The sequence below is a fragment of the Hylobates moloch genome, unplaced genomic scaffold, assembly GCF_009828535.3.
Source record: "Hylobates moloch isolate HMO894 unplaced genomic scaffold, HMol_V3 SCAFFOLD_13, whole genome shotgun sequence".
Taxonomy (NCBI): Eukaryota; Metazoa; Chordata; class Mammalia; order Primates; family Hylobatidae; genus Hylobates; species Hylobates moloch.
This window is the reverse complement of record NW_026652288.1, coordinates 39,942,503-39,962,544: the sequence shown is the minus strand read 5'-3', so window position 1 is coordinate 39,962,544 and position 20,042 is coordinate 39,942,503. Positions and strand designations below refer to the sequence as shown.

Genomic DNA, 20,042 nt, shown 5'->3' with positions numbered 1-20,042 from the left:
ATAAAATTTACAATAGTAGAACTTCCGATGGTCTTAACCCAAGTGACAGGGTTAAGATTTGTGAGACCATCAGCAACTCCGCGATTGCCTCAGTTCCTGGTACCAAATTTAAATGGGCTTTTGATCCTTCAAAAATTTGCTCTTTTAATTTGGAAATGTCTAAAGTGAGATTATCTTTTCTTCCCTGTACAGTGATGCTCAGACTCATTATAAACTCCAGGTGTAATACAAAAATCTGACGTATTCCAGTATCACCGTAACTGGAAATGATGTTCTAAGCTCATGAGCCTATCTCCCATATCTCCCATCCAAATGACAGTTTGTCTAAGATCATTAATTTGATTTGCCAATTTTTGATCAATACCAGATTGTGAATTCCACCATCTTGTAGAATTCTTTTGCCAATCATTAACAAAAAGTTTACTGTCTGAACAGAAGAGTGCAATGCAACTCCTGCCACAGTGGCTGTAGTTGTGACTGCAATTAATCCCATAATCACTGAAATTAAAGTAAAAATGAATCTTTTGGATCTATTTAAAACGCCTTTTAATACTTCAGTCAAAATATGGATGGATGGCGAGGCCTCCCACAGTTGGTCCTTGGACATAGGGATCCACACGCCTTCCCTTGCTCTCACTAGCAGAATACGGTGCTGCCAATTGAAAGTTGAATCAATGCAAGTGAACAATCTGCAGTTTTCACAGGTTATAATTTGGGAGTCTGGTTTAATAACTATATTTCCTACAACTAGCATATAAGGGCACTTTACACAACCTTGTAAAGGAACCGTTAGACTGGAATTTAGGTCGATAGTATAAAATGGCTTACAATCTCGTTTCTATAGCTTGATTTCCAGACCAAATTCTAATGCAGTATGAGGCCACAGTAAGCCTCCATAATTCTGGATGTTCAGGACCAGAAACAAGACCTATTATTTTTGGTCTTGGAGTAGAGATTCTTTTTTCTCCCCATTCCCAAGGGTAGAAAGACTGTAATTTTTTGTGCTTATGTTTGTCTAAACTTTCTGTTAAGTCACTATCAACAGTTGGACTCACTTGTGCACTGGAACACGATTGAGTTTGTCCTGTGCAATTGTGGTAGAATTGACCTCGAGGTGCCCAATCTATAATAGTTGCAAATTCATCATTTTGTAATATCACCACACTATTAGCCACACATTCTTCCCAAACTAAAACTTCTGTGTCTTTTGATCCTTTGGGAATTTCCTTGGGGCAAGGTTTCCCTTTAGGCCTAAATTTTAATGATCTTTGATAAGAAAAGTCCTGTAAATAATTTACTGTGGCTTGAGTGACATTCCGCTTACCATGTGATAAGTTAGTCTACTGGTGGTACTGACAGTAGGTTCTTCTACCAACCAATTTTGGATTGTAGGCATTAAACATCCTGGTGTTCTCCCTAGGCAAATAGGAGGATAACGATACCCAGTGGAAATATTTATCATCATTCCTTCTTCCTCAGGTTTGGCAGGGCAGTGATCATCTGTGGCGCCAGGTACCCATACGCTATTATTAACATATACTTCAATAGGATTATCCATCCATGTGACTGCCCGAATTAAGGGCGGGAAAGGCACATAGGCCCAGTAGGTATAATTAGCTGCAGCTGCTGCTCCTACAGGCATGGGGAGACTTACCACCGTTGATAACAATCATCAAAGCTGCAAGCAGCATACTCTCTGGAGTTTGTGTCACCTTTGTATTCTCAAGGCCTTTTTTAGCTAACTGTGTCAGCTTCTTTAATTGTGCTCAAGTCGGCAGCTCTGCCTTCTTGGTGAATGGCAACTTCATCTGTACTTCTGACATCACCATTTTCTCTTGTGAGTTGATGGTGCTCGATTGCGGTGTTTGTTTCTGTCTCCGTGGAGGTGCTTTTCTTTGCATCTCCAATGGGTTCATTGTAGAACTTCAAATGTCTAGTTGGTATCCAAACAGGAAGCTGATTTTCTCCTGGTGAAACACAAGCAAAACCTCTCCTCCACGTTACCACCTTCCCTCTTTCCCATGTCTTATTTTTGTTGTCTTTCTACCAAATCAGTTTTCCTTCATGTGGGCTATTCTTTTTACCAGTAAGATGTTGTTCTGCAGGAGTAGTAGTCTGATTTCTATAAGTGTTTAAAAATTTTAAAGTATAGAGTGCTAGATTAAGTTGCATCTGAGGAGTGGTACACTCCTTACTGTCTCCCCCTTCTTTTTGTTTAACTAATTGAGTTTTGAGTGTTCTATTAGTTCTTTCAACTATGGCTTGTCCTTGGGAATTATAGGGAATTCCTGTTGTATGTGTAGTTTTCCACTGATTTAAGAATTTTTGGAAAGCTTTACTACAGTATCCTGGTCCATTGTTAGTTTTAATTTTTTCTGGAACTCCCATTACAGCAAAATAAGATAATAAATGTTTTTTAACATGAGAAGTACTTTCTCCTGTCTGGCAGGTTGCCCATATGAAATGTGAGTAAGTATCAACTGTTACATGAACACATGATAACCTTCCAAATGAAGGTACATGTGTGACATCTATTTGTCATAACACATTAGGACACAGACCTCTGGGATTAACTCCTGCCTCTTGAGTGGGCAGGTGCAGGACTTGACACTGGGTGCAATGTTGTACAATATTTTTTGCCTGTTTCTAGGTGACATCAAATTTGTTTTTTAATCCTGCTGCATTTACATGAGTCAAAGCATGAACTTCTTGTGCTTTTATGAATGCAGATGATACCAGTAAGTCAGCTTGTTCATTTGCTTTAGTTAAAGGCCCTGGTAAATTAGTGTGTGCTCAAATATGAGTAATATAAAATGGGAAATTTCTTTTTCTTACAATTTGTTGTAATAAATTGAACAGCTGGTTTAACTAATCATCCATGCTATATTTAATTAGAGCTGTCTTAACATCCTTCGTGGCCTGTACTACATATGCAGAATCGGATACAATATTAATAGGTTGATTAAAATCTTGCAACACTGTAGTGACTGTAACCAACTCTGCTCTTTGAGCCGATTGATATTGAGTTTTGGTTACTTGCTCTTTTGGCCCTGTGTAAGCTGCTTTTCCATTGTTGGAACCATCAGTATATACTGTCAGAGCATTTTCTAAAGGTTCATGACTGGTAATTTTAGGTAAAATCCAAGTAGTCAATTTTAAAAACTGGAGGATTTTTGGTTTTGGGTAATGATTATCAGTAATTCCCACACAATCAGCAAGACCAATCTGCCATGCACCACAATTGATAAAGGCTTGTCTAACTTGTTCCTTGGTTAAAGGGACAACTATTTTGTCTGGGTCATTTCCACACAATTTTATTATTTGTAATCTTGCCTGACCAATTAATGTAGCTATTTGGTCCAAGTACAATGTAAAAGTCTTAATTGTACTGTGAGGAAGGAATGACCACTCCACAAGATCAGTATTTTGAACAATGATGCCTGTTGGAGAATGTGCAGTAGCAAAAATCAAAAGTTGGAGTGGGGCTAAGGGATCTATTCTATTTATTTGCACTGACTGAAATTTTTCTTCCACTAATTTAGTTTCTTTTGTTGCCTCTGGGGTTAATATTCTTTTCCTATTTAAGTCTGGGTCTCCTCTTAAGATAGAGAACAAATTTGACATGGCATAAGTAGGAATGCCTACAGTTGGCCGAATCCAATTAATATCTCCTAGCAATTTTTGAAAATCATTTAATGTTTTTAATGTGGCTTTTCTTATTTCTATTTTTTGTGGCTTAATTTTTTTATTTTCTATCTGCATCCCCAAATAATGAAAAGGAGTAGAGGTTTGAATCTTATCAGATGCTGTTGCCAGTCCTGCATTGGCAACCTCTGTTTGCAGAACTGTGTGTAACAGTCAATTAATTTGTCTCTCGTTTCTGCAGCACATAAAATATCAACATAATGAAAGATATAACAGTCTGAAAACTTATCTCTAACTGGTTGAAGAGCTTGACCTACGAAAGTCTGACAAATAGTTGGACTATTAAGCATTCCCTGAGGTAATACTTTCCACTGAAACCTGGTGGCTGGTTCTTTATTATTTATGGCTGGTATAGTAAAGGCAAATTTTTCACAATCCTGCTCCGCCAGAGGAATGGTAAAAAAGCAGTCCTTCAGATCAATTATAATTAAAGGCTAGTCTTTTGGGATCATGGCCGGAGAGGGCAACCCCGGTTGGAGATGCCCCATGGATTGAATTAAGGCATTTACGGCCCTTAAGTCAGTTAACATACGCCATCTGCTGGATTTTTTCTGAATTACAAACACAGGAGAATTCCAAGGCGAGAATGAAGCCTCAATATGTCCATTTTCTAATTGTTCCTTTGCCAATAAATGTAAAGCCTCGAGTTTTTGTTTTGGTAGCGGCCACTGATCTACCCATACAGGTTTTTCTGTTTTCCAAGTTAATGGAATGGGCTTAGGAGGCTCTACAGTGGCCGCCCCTAAAAAGGATACCCTATTGCTTTTCTTTCTTGATTTTCCTCAGTCTCGATTGGGACTTTAATGCCATTTTCATTTTTTCCTAGTCCCTTTCCTAGTATATATCCCATCTTAGTCATGATTTTTTGACTCGTGGGGCTGTATAATGGAGCGGGCATAGTGATTTCCACACCCCGTTGTGATAAATCTTGACCCCACAGATTAACAGGAATTGAAGTAATCATTGGTTGAACAGTACTTTTTTGATTATCTGGCCCTAAAAAATTAAAATCATAGTACTTTGATATACTTCTGAGGCACTGCCTAAGCCGACAAGTCCTGTAACAGCCTTTTGTTTAGGCCAATTTTTTGGCCACTGATTTAAAGCAATGGTAAGAGACATCTGCTCCAGTGTCTACTAACCCTTCAAACTGTTTTCCTTGAATAATGGCCTTACACACAGGTCTCTGAGACCTGACTTGCCCAATATGCAGCCTTTCCTGCTGGATCAGTGCTTCCAAACCCTCCTGTTCTTTTTATCTCACTGTTTTCAACCTTAATATAAGGCAGGAATAATAATTGAGCAATCCTGTCTCCTGGACTGGCACTCCAAGGAATTGAGGAGCTAATAACCAATTGAATTTCGCCTTTGTAGTCTGAATCAACCACACCAGTATGAATTTGAACTCCCTTTAGATTTAGACTCAATCTTCCTAAGATTAGTCCTACAGTCCCCTCAGGCAGTGGACCATATATCCCTGTGGGGATTTTTTGTGGGGGCTCCCCTGGAAGCAGAAAGACTGTTTGTATAGTACACAAATCTACTGATGCACTGCTGCTTGTGGCCAGGGACAATTGCTGTATTGTGGTAACTGGCCCATTCCCTGAGGCACTTGTGACAGTGGGGGTTGTTGTCCCTGAAAACCCTGAGGAACAAAGGGCTGAATTGGGAATGCCCCAGTTTGTTGCGGGGCCTGAGGCTGGCCCCTCTTCTCGTTTCCCAACAATGGTTGCCCATTTTTATCAAATTTAGAACGACATTGATTAGCCCAATGTTTTCCTTTTTTACATCTTGGACATAAGTCAGGTGGCTGTTTATCTGTTGTTGTAGTAGTTTGAATAGTTATATTTTGTTTATTTGAAGCTGGGCAATTCTTTTTTAGCTGACCAATTTGTCCACAATTATAACATTTTCCCCTAAATGTTCTAACTTGTCCTCCTAAAGCAACTCCCATTATTGCTTAAGCCATAAGCATAGCTTTATGCATAGCTCCTCCAATTCTATCACAGGCTTTTACGTACTCTGAGATTATATCTGATCCTGCCTGGACCTTTCCTTTTAATGGCTTAATGGCTGATTGACACTCAGGATTGGCATTTTCGTATGCCATCAACTCCACTATGACCTTATGGGCATTCTCATCGGTAACTGACTTTTCAGCAGCATCTTGGAGCCTTGCCACAAAATCAGGGTAGGGCTCTTTAGAGCCTTGTGTTATTGTATTGAATGAGGGGCAGGCGGTTCCTGGGTCTTGGATTTTTTCCCAGGCTCTAAGGCAGATAGGTCTAACTTGCTCAATGGCCTCATTTTACATTATTGCTTGTTGATTAGTAGTGCTCCAATTTTGACCTGTTCCTAATAGTTGATTTGCATCTATGTTAACTGGAGGATTGGCAGCCCTATTTTTTCGGACCTGCTCTTGTGCCCCATCAATCCACCAAGTCTTAAATTGTAAAAATTGAGAGGGTGAGAGTGATGATATGGCCAAAATCTCCCAATCATAAGGAATGAGTCTATGTCCATGAGCAATGGAATCTAATAATGTCCTCATATAAGGGGAATTGAGTCCATACTGTTTTACTCCCTCTTTCATATCTTTTAGCATTTTTATAGGAAAGGACTCATATCTGGCCTCAGCTAGGGGAGGCTCTCCCTCTTGGGCCTCTTCTTCAGGTGGTGTCGGTTCTAATATTACTGGGAATTGCCACGCCTCAATATCTCCTTGTTTTCTTGCCTTATCAATAATTTTATGTAATGCACTACCCTGTCCACTAGGTGGTGGTGTAGGATTAAGTCTCATAGTGGGCGACTGAGGATATAGCGCCCTGCCCTGTGGTGCTGGAAACATTCCTGGCTGTCCATACTGACTTTCTGGGGAGGGCTGATCCTGAAGTTTGGCTGGCGGCCAGTATCGATAGGCTACTGGCGGTTGGGTCTTATTTTCCACCGGCTGATATTGTGGATACTGTATTTGGATTGGCATTGCCGTGACAGAGACTCTATCTTTTTCTATTTGATATTCTTTTTGGGTTTATACTTGTCTAACCTGCATTTGAGGTTGTAATGTTACAGGCATCTGAACTGCTGGGAGAGGAGTTGGCCATCGTGGTTTAGACTCTGATGGCCCCACTAATTCTGGACCTTTTTCTTCTAATTTTAACATTTCAGGGTATATCACTTCCTGTAATTGATTATAGTCAACATTTTGCATTGACCAAGCCATTACCGGCTCTGCTACATATAGGTTCTTCCGAGCGCATAAGCTTACCTCAAGGCTGACCATAGACGTACTCAGGAATCTCTTGTTGACTTATCCTCAATGACCATCTCGAGTGTACCTTCACCCTAGAGAAAAGCACCTACGTTGGGCACCAGATGAAGGGGTGGCCTCCCCTCCACACATGTGGGTGTTTCTCGTCAGGTGGAACGAGAGACTTGAGAAAAGAAAGAGACACAGAGATAAAGTATAGAGAAAGAAAAGTGGGCCTAGGGGACTGGCGCTCACCATATGGAGGACCCACACCAGCACTGGTCTCTGAGTTCCCTCAGTATTTATTGATCATTATCTCTACCTTCTCGGAGAGGGGGATGTGGCAGGACAATAGGGTACTAGTGGGGAGAGGGTCAGCAGGAAAACGTGAACAGAGGTCTCTGTGTCATAAATAAGTTTAAGGAAAGGTGCTGTGCCTTGATGTGCACTTATACAAACATCTCGGTGCATTAAAGAGCAGTATTGCCGCTAGCACGTCTCACCTCCAGCCCTAAGGCAGTTTTCTCCTATCTCAGTAAATAGAACATACAATTGGGTTTTACACTGAGACATTCTATTGCCCAGGGACAAGCAGGAGACAGATGCCTTCCTCTTATTTCAACTGCAAAGAGACCTTCCTCTTTTACTAATCCTCCTCAGCACAGACCCTTTACGGGTGTCGGGCTGGGGGGCGGTCAGGTCTTTCCCTTCCCACGAGGCCATATCTCAGGCTATCACATGGGGAGAAACCTTGGACAATACCTGGCTTTCCCAGGCAGAGGTCCCTGTGGACTTCCGCAGTGTATTGTGTCCCTGGATACTTGAGATTAGAGAATGGTGATGACTTTTAACAAGCATGCTGCCTTCAAGCACTTTTTTAACAAAGCACATTCTGCATAGCCCTAAATCCATTAAACCTTGAGTCAACACATGTTTCTGCGAGCACGGGGTTGGGGCTAGGGTTGCAGATTAACAGCATCTCAAGGCAGAAGAATTTTTCTTAGTACAGAACAAAATGGAGTCTCTTATGTCTACTTCTTTCTACATAGACACAGTAACAGTCTGATCTCTCTTTCTTTTCCCCACAAAGACCAGCTTGGCCAACATGGTGAAACCCTGTCTCTACTAAAAATACAAAAAAATTTAGCCAGGCGTGATGGCACATGCATGGATTCTCAGCTACTTGGGAGCTGAGGCAAGAAAATCACTTGAATCCGGGAGGTGGAGGTTGCAGTGAGCTGAGATCATACCACTGCACTTCAGCCTGGGCAACAGAGCAGGACTCGGTCTCAAAAAAAAAAAAAAAAAAAAAGAATGCACCATTTTGCCTCATCTCTCAGCATTTGACATAACTGATCATTCCTTCTTAAAACACTTTTTTCACATGGCCTCTGGGGTTCCATGCTCTCTTAATTTTTCTCCTTCCTCACTGGCTATTCCTTCTTAGTCTCCATTGCTGTTTCCTTCTCATCTACCTGAAGTGACCCAGGGTTCAATCCTCAAACTTCCCTTTTTCATCCTTCCCCTTCTGTTTTGTATATAAAGGTACGCCCTGGGTGACCTTATCAAACTCTTGTAGCTTTAAATGTTATTTCGTGATGACTTTCAAACATATCTGTAATCCAAACACCTCCCTAGAGTCACATACTTGCACATATGTGTCTATTGAACATCTTCATTTGCTGTCTAGTAGTTCAAAACTAGACTTTTCACATTCCCTCCCAGGTCTGCCCCTATCACAGTGAGGAGTTCTCAGTAAGTAGCACTTCCATTGTTCCAACCTTTCAGGCAAAACATGCATAGTCTTCCTTGTCTTCTCTTTTCATGTTACATGTCCATTCCACCAACAAATCCTCTTTAGTATACCTTCAAAATATATCCACTATCTAATGATACCTCACTTCCTCCACCCTTACCTCCACGATCATCTGGTCTGAGCCAGGTGGATTATTGTTGTAGCCACCTAATTTCTATCCACGTAGCTTCTGCACTTTCCCATTAACTATCTTTGTATTTACTAATTTTGGCTCCCCAACTCAGAGTAAAAGTCAATTTTTAAAAAATGGCCCAGACTGAGGTCAGATGGATTTTTTCCTGTCTCTGAACTTTAGGCCTTGAATAGATTCCAATTTTGTAAAGTGGCTTATTTCTAATCCTTGCCCTTTTGTGGGTGAAGGCCTTATCTCTTGAATTTTTTCAGAACACCAAGATACAACCTTAGGCTATTGAAGCCAGCAAATGTCCCAAGGGTAGCTCTAACTTCAGAGCATGTTCACCTCTCCAGTTTCTGGCTCTCACTTCATTGCTTGATCTTATTTCCTTTTACTTTTTTTTTTTTTTTTTTTTTTGAGATGGAGTCTTGCTCTGTCACCCAGGCTGGAGTGCAGGGTGCAATCTTGGCTCACTGCAACCTCCACCTCCTGGGTTCAAGTGATTCTCCTGCCTCAGCCTCCCAAGTAGCTGGGACTACAGGTGCATGCCACCATGCCCAGCTGATTTGTGTGTGTGTGTGTGTATTTTTAGTAGAGACGGAGTTTCACGAGTGTTAGCCAAGATGGTCTTAATCTCCTGACCTCGTGATCCACCCACCTCAGCCTCTCAAAGTGCTGGTATTACAGGCGTGAGCCACTGCACCCAGCCTTAATCTTGTCTATATTTTTAAAAGGATGTTTGTCATATTTTACCCACCATTTATTGGTGTTTGTTAGGAAATCTGATATACCATTCAGATACCAACTGTATCCACCTACTATCACAGTCATAATATACAACAGTTCTATTAACCATCCCTAAATTCCCTCATGCTTTCTTGTCAACCCCTCCCCTTTCACCATTCCCAGCCTATGAAAAACTACTCACCAAATTCCATCCCTATAGTTTTGCTTTGTCAAGAATGTCATATAAATAGAATCAAAATATGGCTTTTTTCACTTAGCAAAATATATTTAAGATTTATCCATATTGTTGCATGGATCAATTTGTTTCTGTTATTGTTGAGTAATGTTGCATGAATCAATACTTTGTTTCTCTTATTGCTTAGTAATGTTCCAGTATCTGGAGGTGCCAAAGTTTGCTGATTCATTCGCCTTTTGAGGGACATCTGGTATTCCAGTTTGGAGCACTTCTGAATAAAGCTGTTATAATCTTTGACATATTGATGTTTGTGTGAGCATAAGTGTGAATACTAATGTGACCACTGTATCATATGCTAAATGTATGTTTAACATTATAAGAAACTACCACATCCTTTCTTACCATAGTTACAGTGTTTTGCACTCTCAGCAACAGTATTTGAGAATTTTTGTGTTCTGTTTCTTGATCTGTATTTCTAACTGAGATATTCTTTATCACTGCAGACTCCTTCCCTTATATTGGATAATTGCTTTTTTTTCTTTTTCTTTTTTTTCTTTTTTTGAGCCAGAGTCTCGCTCTGTTGCCCAGGCTGGCTGGCTTGCTAGTGGTGAGATCTTGGCTCACCGTAACCTGTGCCTCCCTGGTTCAAGTGATTCTCCTGTCTCAGCCTCCCAAGTAATTGGGATTACAGGCGCCTGCCAACACACCCAGCTGATTTTGTATTTTCTTTTTTTTTGAGACAAAGTCTTGCACTGTCACCCAGGCTGGAGTGCAGTGGTGTGATCTTGGCTCATTGCAACCTCTGCCTCCCAGGTTCAAGTGATTCTCCTGCATCAGCCTCCCGAGTAGCTGGGATTACAGGCACCCACCACCATGCCTGGCTAATTTTTTGTATTTTTAGTAGAGACGGGTTTCATCATGTTGGCCAGGTTGGTCTCGAACTCCTGACCTCAAATGATCCACCTGCCTTGGCCTCCCAAATTGCTGGGATTACAGGCTTGAGCCACTGTGCCTGGCCTGAATAATTGCCTTTTTTCTTTCCATCATTCCATGAGATTATAGAACACTTTCATTATGTTTTAGACCTGTAGTAGTGCCTGGGAGCTCTAGGATATGTTCTTCCCAGAACACACAGAATTGTCCTTGAATAGACAAGTAAATAAGAGAAGACATGAGGCAAAGCATGAAGAAACAAAGGAAACTATGAACTAAGGATAAGTAAACAAAAGCAACTTAGTATCCTATTTGAAAGGGATAGGGAGAGCTAAAGAGCAATTGGAGAGGCATGTAGGATCATAGATTTAGTATGGAGGTGCTTTTGTTTCTATCTATAAGGAAGGTATAGGGAAACCACAGATCACTGGTTCCTAGGCATATACCACTAGAGTGGTATGATGGGTTGATTACAGAGGAACAGGACAAGGGTATTTTGGAGTGACAGAAGTATGATGGTGGGTGGATACATTATTTGAGTCCTTATAAGTCAAAGTTTCTTTTTTCTCCTGTTTTTCATTCACCTGGTTTTTATTGAGTGCTAGACATCACAAAGAAAAGTTACAAGATTTCAGTCCTTGGATAACATTATACAAAATCCAATAAAGATTTAAGTTTGCTATGGCAAGCAGTATTGAATCACCTTAATCCAAATGTTTGAATTTGAGCTGATTCAATGATGATTCAGACTTCAGACTCTGTCCAGATCGGTCTACTGTTTCTCCTTTATTCCTCAGTATAGCCCTCAGGGTTCCCAACCCAAAGTATAAAGAATTTATGGCAGGCCCTGTCCTCCAGTTATTGTTGCCCAGCCCTGTGACACAGTCCAAAACACTGTTTAGTTTCTCCCCCTGTTAGCTTTTTCTAGAATTATAAGACTTCTCTAAGTGGAAATGTGGACCCAAATGTTGAGCTTATCTCCTTGACTTTTCATATTTTTCAATTTTTAGCCACCCACTCTTTATTCTTATGTAAACACTCCAGTCCCTTCACTCAGGTGCCTTTTATAATTTGTTTAATTTGTATAATTGCTATCATTTAGAAAGTTGGTGTCAATTACCTAAATTACCAGAAATGAATGTTTAAGATTTAGGGACTGAAAATTAAATTGAGACCTGAAGAATGAGAAAGAGCATTTGTATAGTCTCATCCAGAGCAGTCCAAAGAAATGGAATAGGCTCTGGCTAGCTTTTAATTGAAAAAGGTCTGTGACTTTTTCAGAGTTGAAAGGAAGCTAGTTTTTCTGGCAAATAAGGAGCAAAGCTGAGAAGGCTGAACAGATACATAAGCAAGGACAAGATCATGGAAGGGGAAATAAGTCAAAGTCATTGAAGAGTTTGGATTTTATATTGTTTAACATGGAAGCTACTAAAAAGTATTAAGCAGATAAAGAAAATCATGATCTGAATCTGAATCAGTTAATAGGAAGGATTAAAAGTACAGATCTCCAGGATCTTTTTCTGATTCACTAGCAGTTAGTCTGGTGTAATGTTGGACAGCTATAATTTTAACATGCTCCCCAGGTGATTTTGATCCCCACCAGAGCTTGAGTACTCACTTTAAAATTTTTCTTAATCTCTTCCCTTATCTTCTCAGGTGAGTTTTCATTATTCTCTAATCTCTTAGATGCCCCTTACATATATTAATACATGAGATCCTTCTAAGCTAATTTTTTTAATTCTATATAGGAACATTACTGTACCATGAAATCAGTGTAGTGGGGTTTGTCTGTGTGTGTATGAGAGAGAGAAATTGAAAAAAATAGAAATGTTGCAGAGTAGAAAGCAGGGAAGATACTGTTTTATGAAACTGTGTATATATAGTAGGTTGTGATGTGAAAGGTAGGTATCATTATGGGTCATAATACTTGAAACAAACTCATGCATGTCTGTTATTTCTTATGGGCATTATTTTCCTATTGTCTTTGCTATAGAAGTTATATTTCTCAATTTTTTTATTCTCTCTTATCTTTCAGACTTGCCTTCAAGGTGTGCAAGTAAGGACTTATCTCCAGAAAAGAACACTTATGAAACACAATTATCTCAATGGGAAATGAGTGACAGACTTGAAAACTGTGATCTTGAAGAGTCCAATTCCAGGGATTATTTGGAAGCCAAAGGCAAGAGGGAGAAGCAACAAGAAAATCAGAAGGAATATTTCAGGCAAGGGATGATCATATATGACAAAATGTCCATTTTCAACCAGCATACTTACTTATCTCAACATTCAAGATGTCATTCTACTGAGAAACCCTATAAATGTAAGGAATGTGGGAAAGCCTTCAGACGAGCCTCACACCTAACACAACATCAAAGTATTCATACTGGTGAAAAACCTTATGAATGTAAGCAATGCGGGAAGGCCTTTAGTCGTGATTCACAACTCAGTCTTCATCAGAGACTTCATACTGGTGAGAAACCCTATGCATGTAAGGAATGTGGGAAGGCCTTTACTCAAAGCTCACAACTTATTTTACATCATAGAATTCATACTGGTGAAAAACCATATAAATGTGAAGAATGTGGGAAAGCCTTTATTCGTAGCTCACAACTTACCCGACATCAAAAAGTTCATACTGGTGAGAAACCTTATGAATGTAAAGAATGTGGGAAGGCCTTTACTCAGAATTCACAACTTACACTACACCAGAGACTTCATACTGGTGAGAAGCTCTATGAATGTAAAGAATGTAGGAAGGTCTTTACTCAGCTCTCACAACTTATTCTGCATAAGAGAATTCATACTGGTGAGAAACCCTATGAATGTAAGGAATGTGGAAAAGCTTTTATTTGTGGCTCACAGCTTTCTCAACATCAGAAAATTCATAATGGGGAAAAACCATATGAATGTAAGGAATGTGGAAAGGCCTTTATTCGGGGCTCACTACTGATGCAACATCAGAGGATTCATACTGGTGAAAAGCCCTATAAATGCGAAGAATGTGGGAAGGCCTTTATCCGTGGCTCACAACTTACTCAACACCAGAGAATTCACACCAATGAAAAGCCCTATGAATGTAAGGAATGTGGAAAGATGTTTAGTCATGGCTCGCAACTTACTCAACATCAGAGAATACATACTGGTGAGAAACCCTATCAATGTAAGGAATGTGGAAAGGCGTTTAATCGTGGCTCACTCCTTACACGACACCAGAGGATTCATACTGGTGAGAAACCCTATGAATGTAAAGAATGTGGAAAAACCTTTAGTCGTGGCTCAGAACTTACTCAACATGAGCGAATTCACACGGGTGAGAAACCCTATGAATGTAAGGAATGTGGGAAATCTTTTATTCGTGGCTCACAGCTTACTCAACATCAGAGAATCCATACTGGTGAGAAACCTTATGAATGTAAAGAATGTAGAATGGCCTTTACTCAGAGTTCACATCTTTCCCAACATCAAAGACTTCACACTGGTGAGAAACCCTATGTGTGTGGGAAAGCCTTTATTCGTGGTTCACAGTTGACTCAACATCAGCGAATTCACACTGGAGAAAAACCCTATGAATGCAAGGAGTGTGGTAAGGCCTTTAGTCATGGCTCTCAGCTTACTCTACATCAGAGAATCCATACTGGTGAGAAGCCCTATGAATGCAGAGAATGTAGAAAGGCCTTTACTCAGAGCTCACATCTTTCTCGGCATCAGAGAATTCATACTGGTGAGAAACCATATCGATGTAAGGAATGTGGAAAGGCCTTTACTCGTGGTTCACAGCTAACTCAACATCAGAGAATTCATATCAGTGAGAAATCTTTTGAATATAAGGAATGTGGGATTGACTTTAGTCATGGCTCGCAAGTTTACATGTGAATTCTCTGATTCTTTGAGATCACTATGAAGAGGTTCTCTGGTTGTTATCAGCAAAGAATTCTCACAAATGTGAATATGGGCACACATTTGCCTCAAATCACAGCATCAGATAATTTATGTGAGAGAAAGAAAATGTTAGTGTCATTCATATAGAAAAACCTATCATTACTGGAAACCTATTAAACATTAGCAAATCGGAAAATAGTTTTAATATAGTAAATGTAGGAAGCCCTTTAGCCATATTGAAAACAAATATCTTTTTCAACATTATCTTAGCTCTAATAGTTGATCTTTTTGTTATATGTATCATGATATTTAACCTCTACCTTGGTTTAATCATTTTAAGGTAGACCTAAGTATATTACCTTTATTATAAGATTCTTGGAAGTATTATGTAAGTTATTACATGTAAAAGCTCTTAGAATGGTGCCTTGAACATAGCATACTACAAATATTAGCTACCATTTTCACTAGTATTATTTTAGAGAATTTGCATGAGAGGAGAGTACTTATGAGTGTAATGAAAATAGGAGAGTACTTATGAGTGTAATGAATATCAACACATCCTAGATGACTTGGTTGGGGGGCACTGTATGCCATAATGAATGTGAGAAAGCTGTCATTTAAATCTCATCCATTATTGCTATAAGAGGAAATTCATACTGTTAAAAAAAAAAAAAACCCAGTGGATTTAATCAGTGTATTATTGAGCACAGCTGTTAGAGAAGTGGGGCAAGGTGTGAAGTGATTTTTAACAAAGTCTAAGATCCAAAGTCTAATAAATCTAGGAATTTTTTTAAAACCTGAATATATTGCTTTTGAAGTAAACAAAATAAGAACTGATATTATAGACTATTTTGCAATGAAAAATGATGAGAGTTTGTGATACACACTGCTTTTTTCCTACCCTATATCTATTTTCTCTTTTTTAGTAACAAATTTCTGGGCAGAAAAACTATCCCAGCCTTCCTTGCAGGTCAACAAGATAGAAGTGGTATTTATATGAGTAGGAGATTTATGAAATCCATTTTTCCTGTCTTTTTTTCCCTGCCTACAATGTGGACATCTAAGCTGGAGCTCCGATACTCTCATGGGGACTTTGAGAATGGTATCTGGGTGTTATGGATCATGGAGCAGAAATACAGAAGGAGTCTGCAACCCTGATGACTTTGTGGAATAGCCATACTAGCTCTGGTCTGCTTGCCTCCTGTATTTCTTTAAATAAAATTAAACATCTTATTTGTTGATGCTATTGTAGTTCTGTTATTGAAAATAAAAATTCTTAAGGATATAAAATTTTGTACCTGGAAGTGGGATGCTATGGGTAAAAGAAATCTCAAATGGGGTATTGACTTAGGGCCACTGAGAATGAGGAACTGCCCAAATTAAGCTAGGAATTTGAAGTTTCTTGTTTTAATAGGCAGGACGTTTTGTCACTGCCTCCCACTCTTACAAGCATGCTTTATATATCAGTTGATGCTATAATGTTAGAGGAAATGCTAGAAGTGATTCAGAATATGTGTGTTGCATGTTTCTTGCTGCTTTCAGTAATGTCTTGTGAAAGAGATAAATTTAGAGTAGAGCTAGGCAGCCCACTAGCAGCAATTGAAAGCAATATTGCTTTGGTAAGATGTTATCTATGATGGCAGGCTCTCAGTCCTCCACCCTTAATCCACTTAAAGTGATTTAATATGACAACCTGAACAAGAAATTAGACCAGTGCCAATGCATACAAAGGCAGTCTGCTAGTAAGTATGGTTATGCTTTCCTCACAGGAGCCTATTGTTCTAAAAGTAGTTATTAGGTACTTAATATATTCCAGCCACTATGTTAGGTGTTTCGGATATTTGTCAGTGAACAATTCTAACAGGAGGAGATAATCATACACACAAGAGTATGTTAGAATGTAAGTGTTAGGGGGAAAAAGTCATTCAAAAGACAATGGGAAGGATATGATCATTTAGGTTGCTTTGGGAAATACAGTGATCAAGGTAGAACATCAAGAAGGATAGACATGAGCCAAGACTTGAAGGACTGTGGTGATTCCAGGCAGAGGAGAGAAGTCCTACAATGGGACTACACTGAAGTGTTTTTGGAAAATTGAAGTTATTGAAGAACACTGTGCAAAGGGATGGTTCCTGGAGCAGAACTGAGAGATAACAGCTATGTCTTGCCAAGCGTGCAAGCCATTATAAAGATACTTTATTTTGAGGGAAACACGACTGTTGAAAAAAAAAAAAATCGATGGGAGGAACCAAGATGGCCGAACAGGAACAGCTCTGGTCTACAGCTCCCAGCGTGAGCGACACAGAAGACAGGTGATTTCTGCATTCGCAACTGAGGTACCGGGTTCATCTCACTGGGGAGTGCCAGACAGGTGCAGGACAGTGGGTGCAGCACACCGTACATGAGCCGAAGCAGGGCGAGGCATTGCCTCACCTGGGAAGTGCAAGGAGTCAGGGAATTCCCTTTCCTAGTCAAAGTGGTGACAGACGACACCTGGAAAATCGGGTCACTCCCACCCTAATACTGCGCTTTTCCAACGGTCTTAAAAAATGGCACACCAGGAGATTATATCCCACGCCTGGCTGAGAGGGTCCTATGCCTACGGAGTCTCGCTCATTGCTAGCACAGCAGTCCGAGATAAAACAGCAAGGCTGGGGGAGGGGCGCCTGCCATTGCCGAGTTAGTTTGATGAGGTAAACAAAGCGGCTGGGAAGCTCGAACTGGGTGGAGCCCACCACAGCTCAAGGAGGCCTGCCTGCCTCTGTAGGCTCCACCTCCGGGGGCAGGGCACAGCAAAAAGCAGTAACTTCTGCAGACTTAAATGTCCCTCTCTGACAGCTTTGAAGGGACTAGTGGTTCTCCCAGGATGCAGCTTGAGATCTGAGAATGGGCAGACTGCCTCCTCAAGTGGGTCCCTGACCCCTGAGTAGCCTAACTGGGAGGCATCCCCCAGTAGGGGTGGACTGACACCTTACATGGCTGGGTACTCTTCTGAGACAAAACTTCCAGAAGAACAATCAGGCAGCAGCATCTGTGGTTCACCAATATCCACTGTTCTGCAGCCATCACTGCTGATACCCAGGCAAACAGGGTCTGGAGTGGACCTCCAGCAAACTCCAACAGACCTGCAGCTGAGGGTCCTGTCTGTTAGAAGGAAAACTAACAAACAGAAACGACATCCACACCAAAAACCCATCTGTACATCACCATCATCAAAGACCAAAGGTAGATAAAACCACAAAGATGGGAAAAAAACAGCAGAAAAACTGGGAACTCTAAAAATCAAAGCGCCTCTCCTCCGCCAAAGGAAGGCATCTCCTCACCACCAATGGAACAAAGCTGGAATGACAATGACTTTGATGAGTTGAGAGAAGACTTCAGACGATCAAATTACTCCGAGCTACGGGAGGAAATTCGAACCAATGGCAAAGAAGCTAAAAGCTTGGGAAAAAAATTAGACAAATGGATAACTAGAATAACCAATGCACAGAAGTCCTTAAAGGACTTGATGGAGCTGAAAACCAAGGAATGAGAGTTACGTGACGAATGCAGAAGCCTCAGTAGCCGATGCAATCAACTGGAAGAAAGGGTATCAGTGATGTAAGATGAATGAAAACGAAATGAAGCGAGAAGAGAAGTTTAGAGAAAAAAGAATAAAAACAAATGAACAAAACCTCCAAGAAACATAGGACTATGTGAAAAGACCAAATCTATGTCTCATTGGTGTACCTGAAAGTGACGGGGAGAATGGAACCAAGTAGGAAAACACTCTACAGGATATTATACAGGAGAACTTCCCCAATCCAGCAAGGCAGGTCAACATTCAGATTCAGGAAATACAGAGAACGCCACAAAGATACTACTCGAGAAGAGCAACTCCAAGACACATAATTGTCAGATTCACCAAAGTTGAAATGTAGGAAAAAATGTTAAGGGCGGCCAGAGAGAAAGGTCGGGTTACCCACAAAGGGAAGCCCATCAGACTAACAGCTGATCTCTCGGCAGAAACTCTACAAGCCAGAAGAGAGTGGGGGCTGATATTCAACATTCTTAAAGAAAACAATTTTCAACCCAGAATCTCATATCCAGCCAAACTAAGCTTCATAAGTGAAGGAGAAATAAAATACTTTACAGATGAGCAAATGCTGAGTGATTTTTGTCACCACCAGGCCTGCCCTAAAACAACTCCTGAAGGAAGCACTAAACATGGAAAGGAATAACCGGTACCAGCCACTGCAAAAACATGCCAAATTGTAAAGACCGTCGAGGCTAGGAAGAAACTGCATGAACTAACGAGCAACATAACCAGCTAACATCATAATGACAGGATCAAATCCACACATAACAATATTAACTTTAAATGTAAATGGGCTAAATGCTCCAATTAAAAGACACAGACTGGCAAATTGGATAAGGAGTCAAGACCCATCAGCGTGCTGTGTTCAGGAAGCCCATCGCACGTGCGGAGACACACCTAGGCTCAAAATAAAGGGATGGAGGAAGATCTACCAAGCAAATGGAAAACAAAAAGAAAAGGCAGGGGTTGCAATCCTAGGCTCTGATAAAATAGACTTTAAACCAACAGAGATCAAAAGAGACAAAGAAGGCCATTACATAATGGTAAAGGGATCAATTCAACAGGGAGAGGTAACTATCCTAAATATATATGCGCCCAATACAGGAGCACCCAGATTCGTAAAGCAAGTCCTTAGTGACGTACAAAGAGACTTAGACTCCCATGCGATGATAATGGGAGACTTTAACACCCCACTGTCAACATGAGACAGGTCAACGAGACAGAAAGTTAACAAGGATACCCAGGAATTGAACTCAGCTCTGCGCCAACCGGACCTAATAGACATCTGCAGAACTCTCCACCCCAAATCAACAGAATATACATTCATTTCAGCACCACACCGCACCTATTCCAAAACTGACCACATAGTTGGAAGTAAAGCACTCAGCAAATGTAAAAGAACAGAAATTATAACAAACTCTCTCTCAGACCACAGTGCAATCAAACTAGAACTCAGGATTAAGAAACTCACTCAAAACCACTCAACTACATGGAAACTGAACAACCTGCTCCTGACTGACTACTGGCTAAATAATGAAATGAAGGCAGAAATAAAGATGTTCTTTGAAACCAACGAGAACAAAGATACAACATACCAGAATCTCTGGGACACATTCAAAGCAGTGTGTAGAGGGAAATTTATGGCACTAAATGCCCACAACAGAAAGCAGGAAAGATCTAAAATTGAGACCCTAACATCACAATTAAAAGAGCTAGAAAAGCAAGAGCAAACACATTCAAAAGCTAGCAGAAGGCAAGAAATAACTAAGATCAGAGCAGAACTGAGGGAAACAGAGACACAAAAAACCCTTCAAAAAATTAATGAATCCAGGAGCTGGTTTTTTG

The 20,042-nt window shown here is 40.4% G+C and overlaps 2 protein-coding genes across 8 annotated transcripts in view; one reads left to right on the top strand and one right to left on the bottom strand.

Moving 5' to 3' along the window:
• The window catches only part of ZNF420 (zinc finger protein 420), a 75,914-nt gene extending 60,050 nt beyond the window's left edge, over positions 1-15,864 (top strand). For 3 of the 7 annotated variants that reach the window (XM_058426763.1, XM_058426765.1, XM_058426766.1), the window contains 2 exons: positions 9,996-10,058; positions 12,777-15,864. In XM_058426763.1, coding sequence (XP_058282746.1) covers positions 12,854-14,614 — 1,761 coding nt within the window. In that variant the 5' untranslated portion in view covers positions 9,996-10,058; positions 12,777-12,853 and the 3' untranslated portion in view covers positions 14,615-15,864. Of the gene's footprint in view, positions 1-3,969; positions 4,004-9,995; positions 10,059-12,776 lie in introns of those variants that run through there. The other 4 variants (XM_058426761.1, XM_058426762.1, XM_032173129.2 and 1 more) reach the window with 2 other exon arrangements.
• Positions 1-20,042, bottom strand: part of LOC116480776 (zinc finger protein 585A) — a 64,695-nt gene that overhangs the window by 1,025 nt on the left and 43,628 nt on the right. The window contains exon 6 of the transcript XR_009209390.1: positions 6,974-7,050. The gene's annotated coding sequence lies outside the window, so the exon portion shown is untranslated. The remainder of the gene's footprint in view (positions 1-6,973; positions 7,051-20,042) is intronic.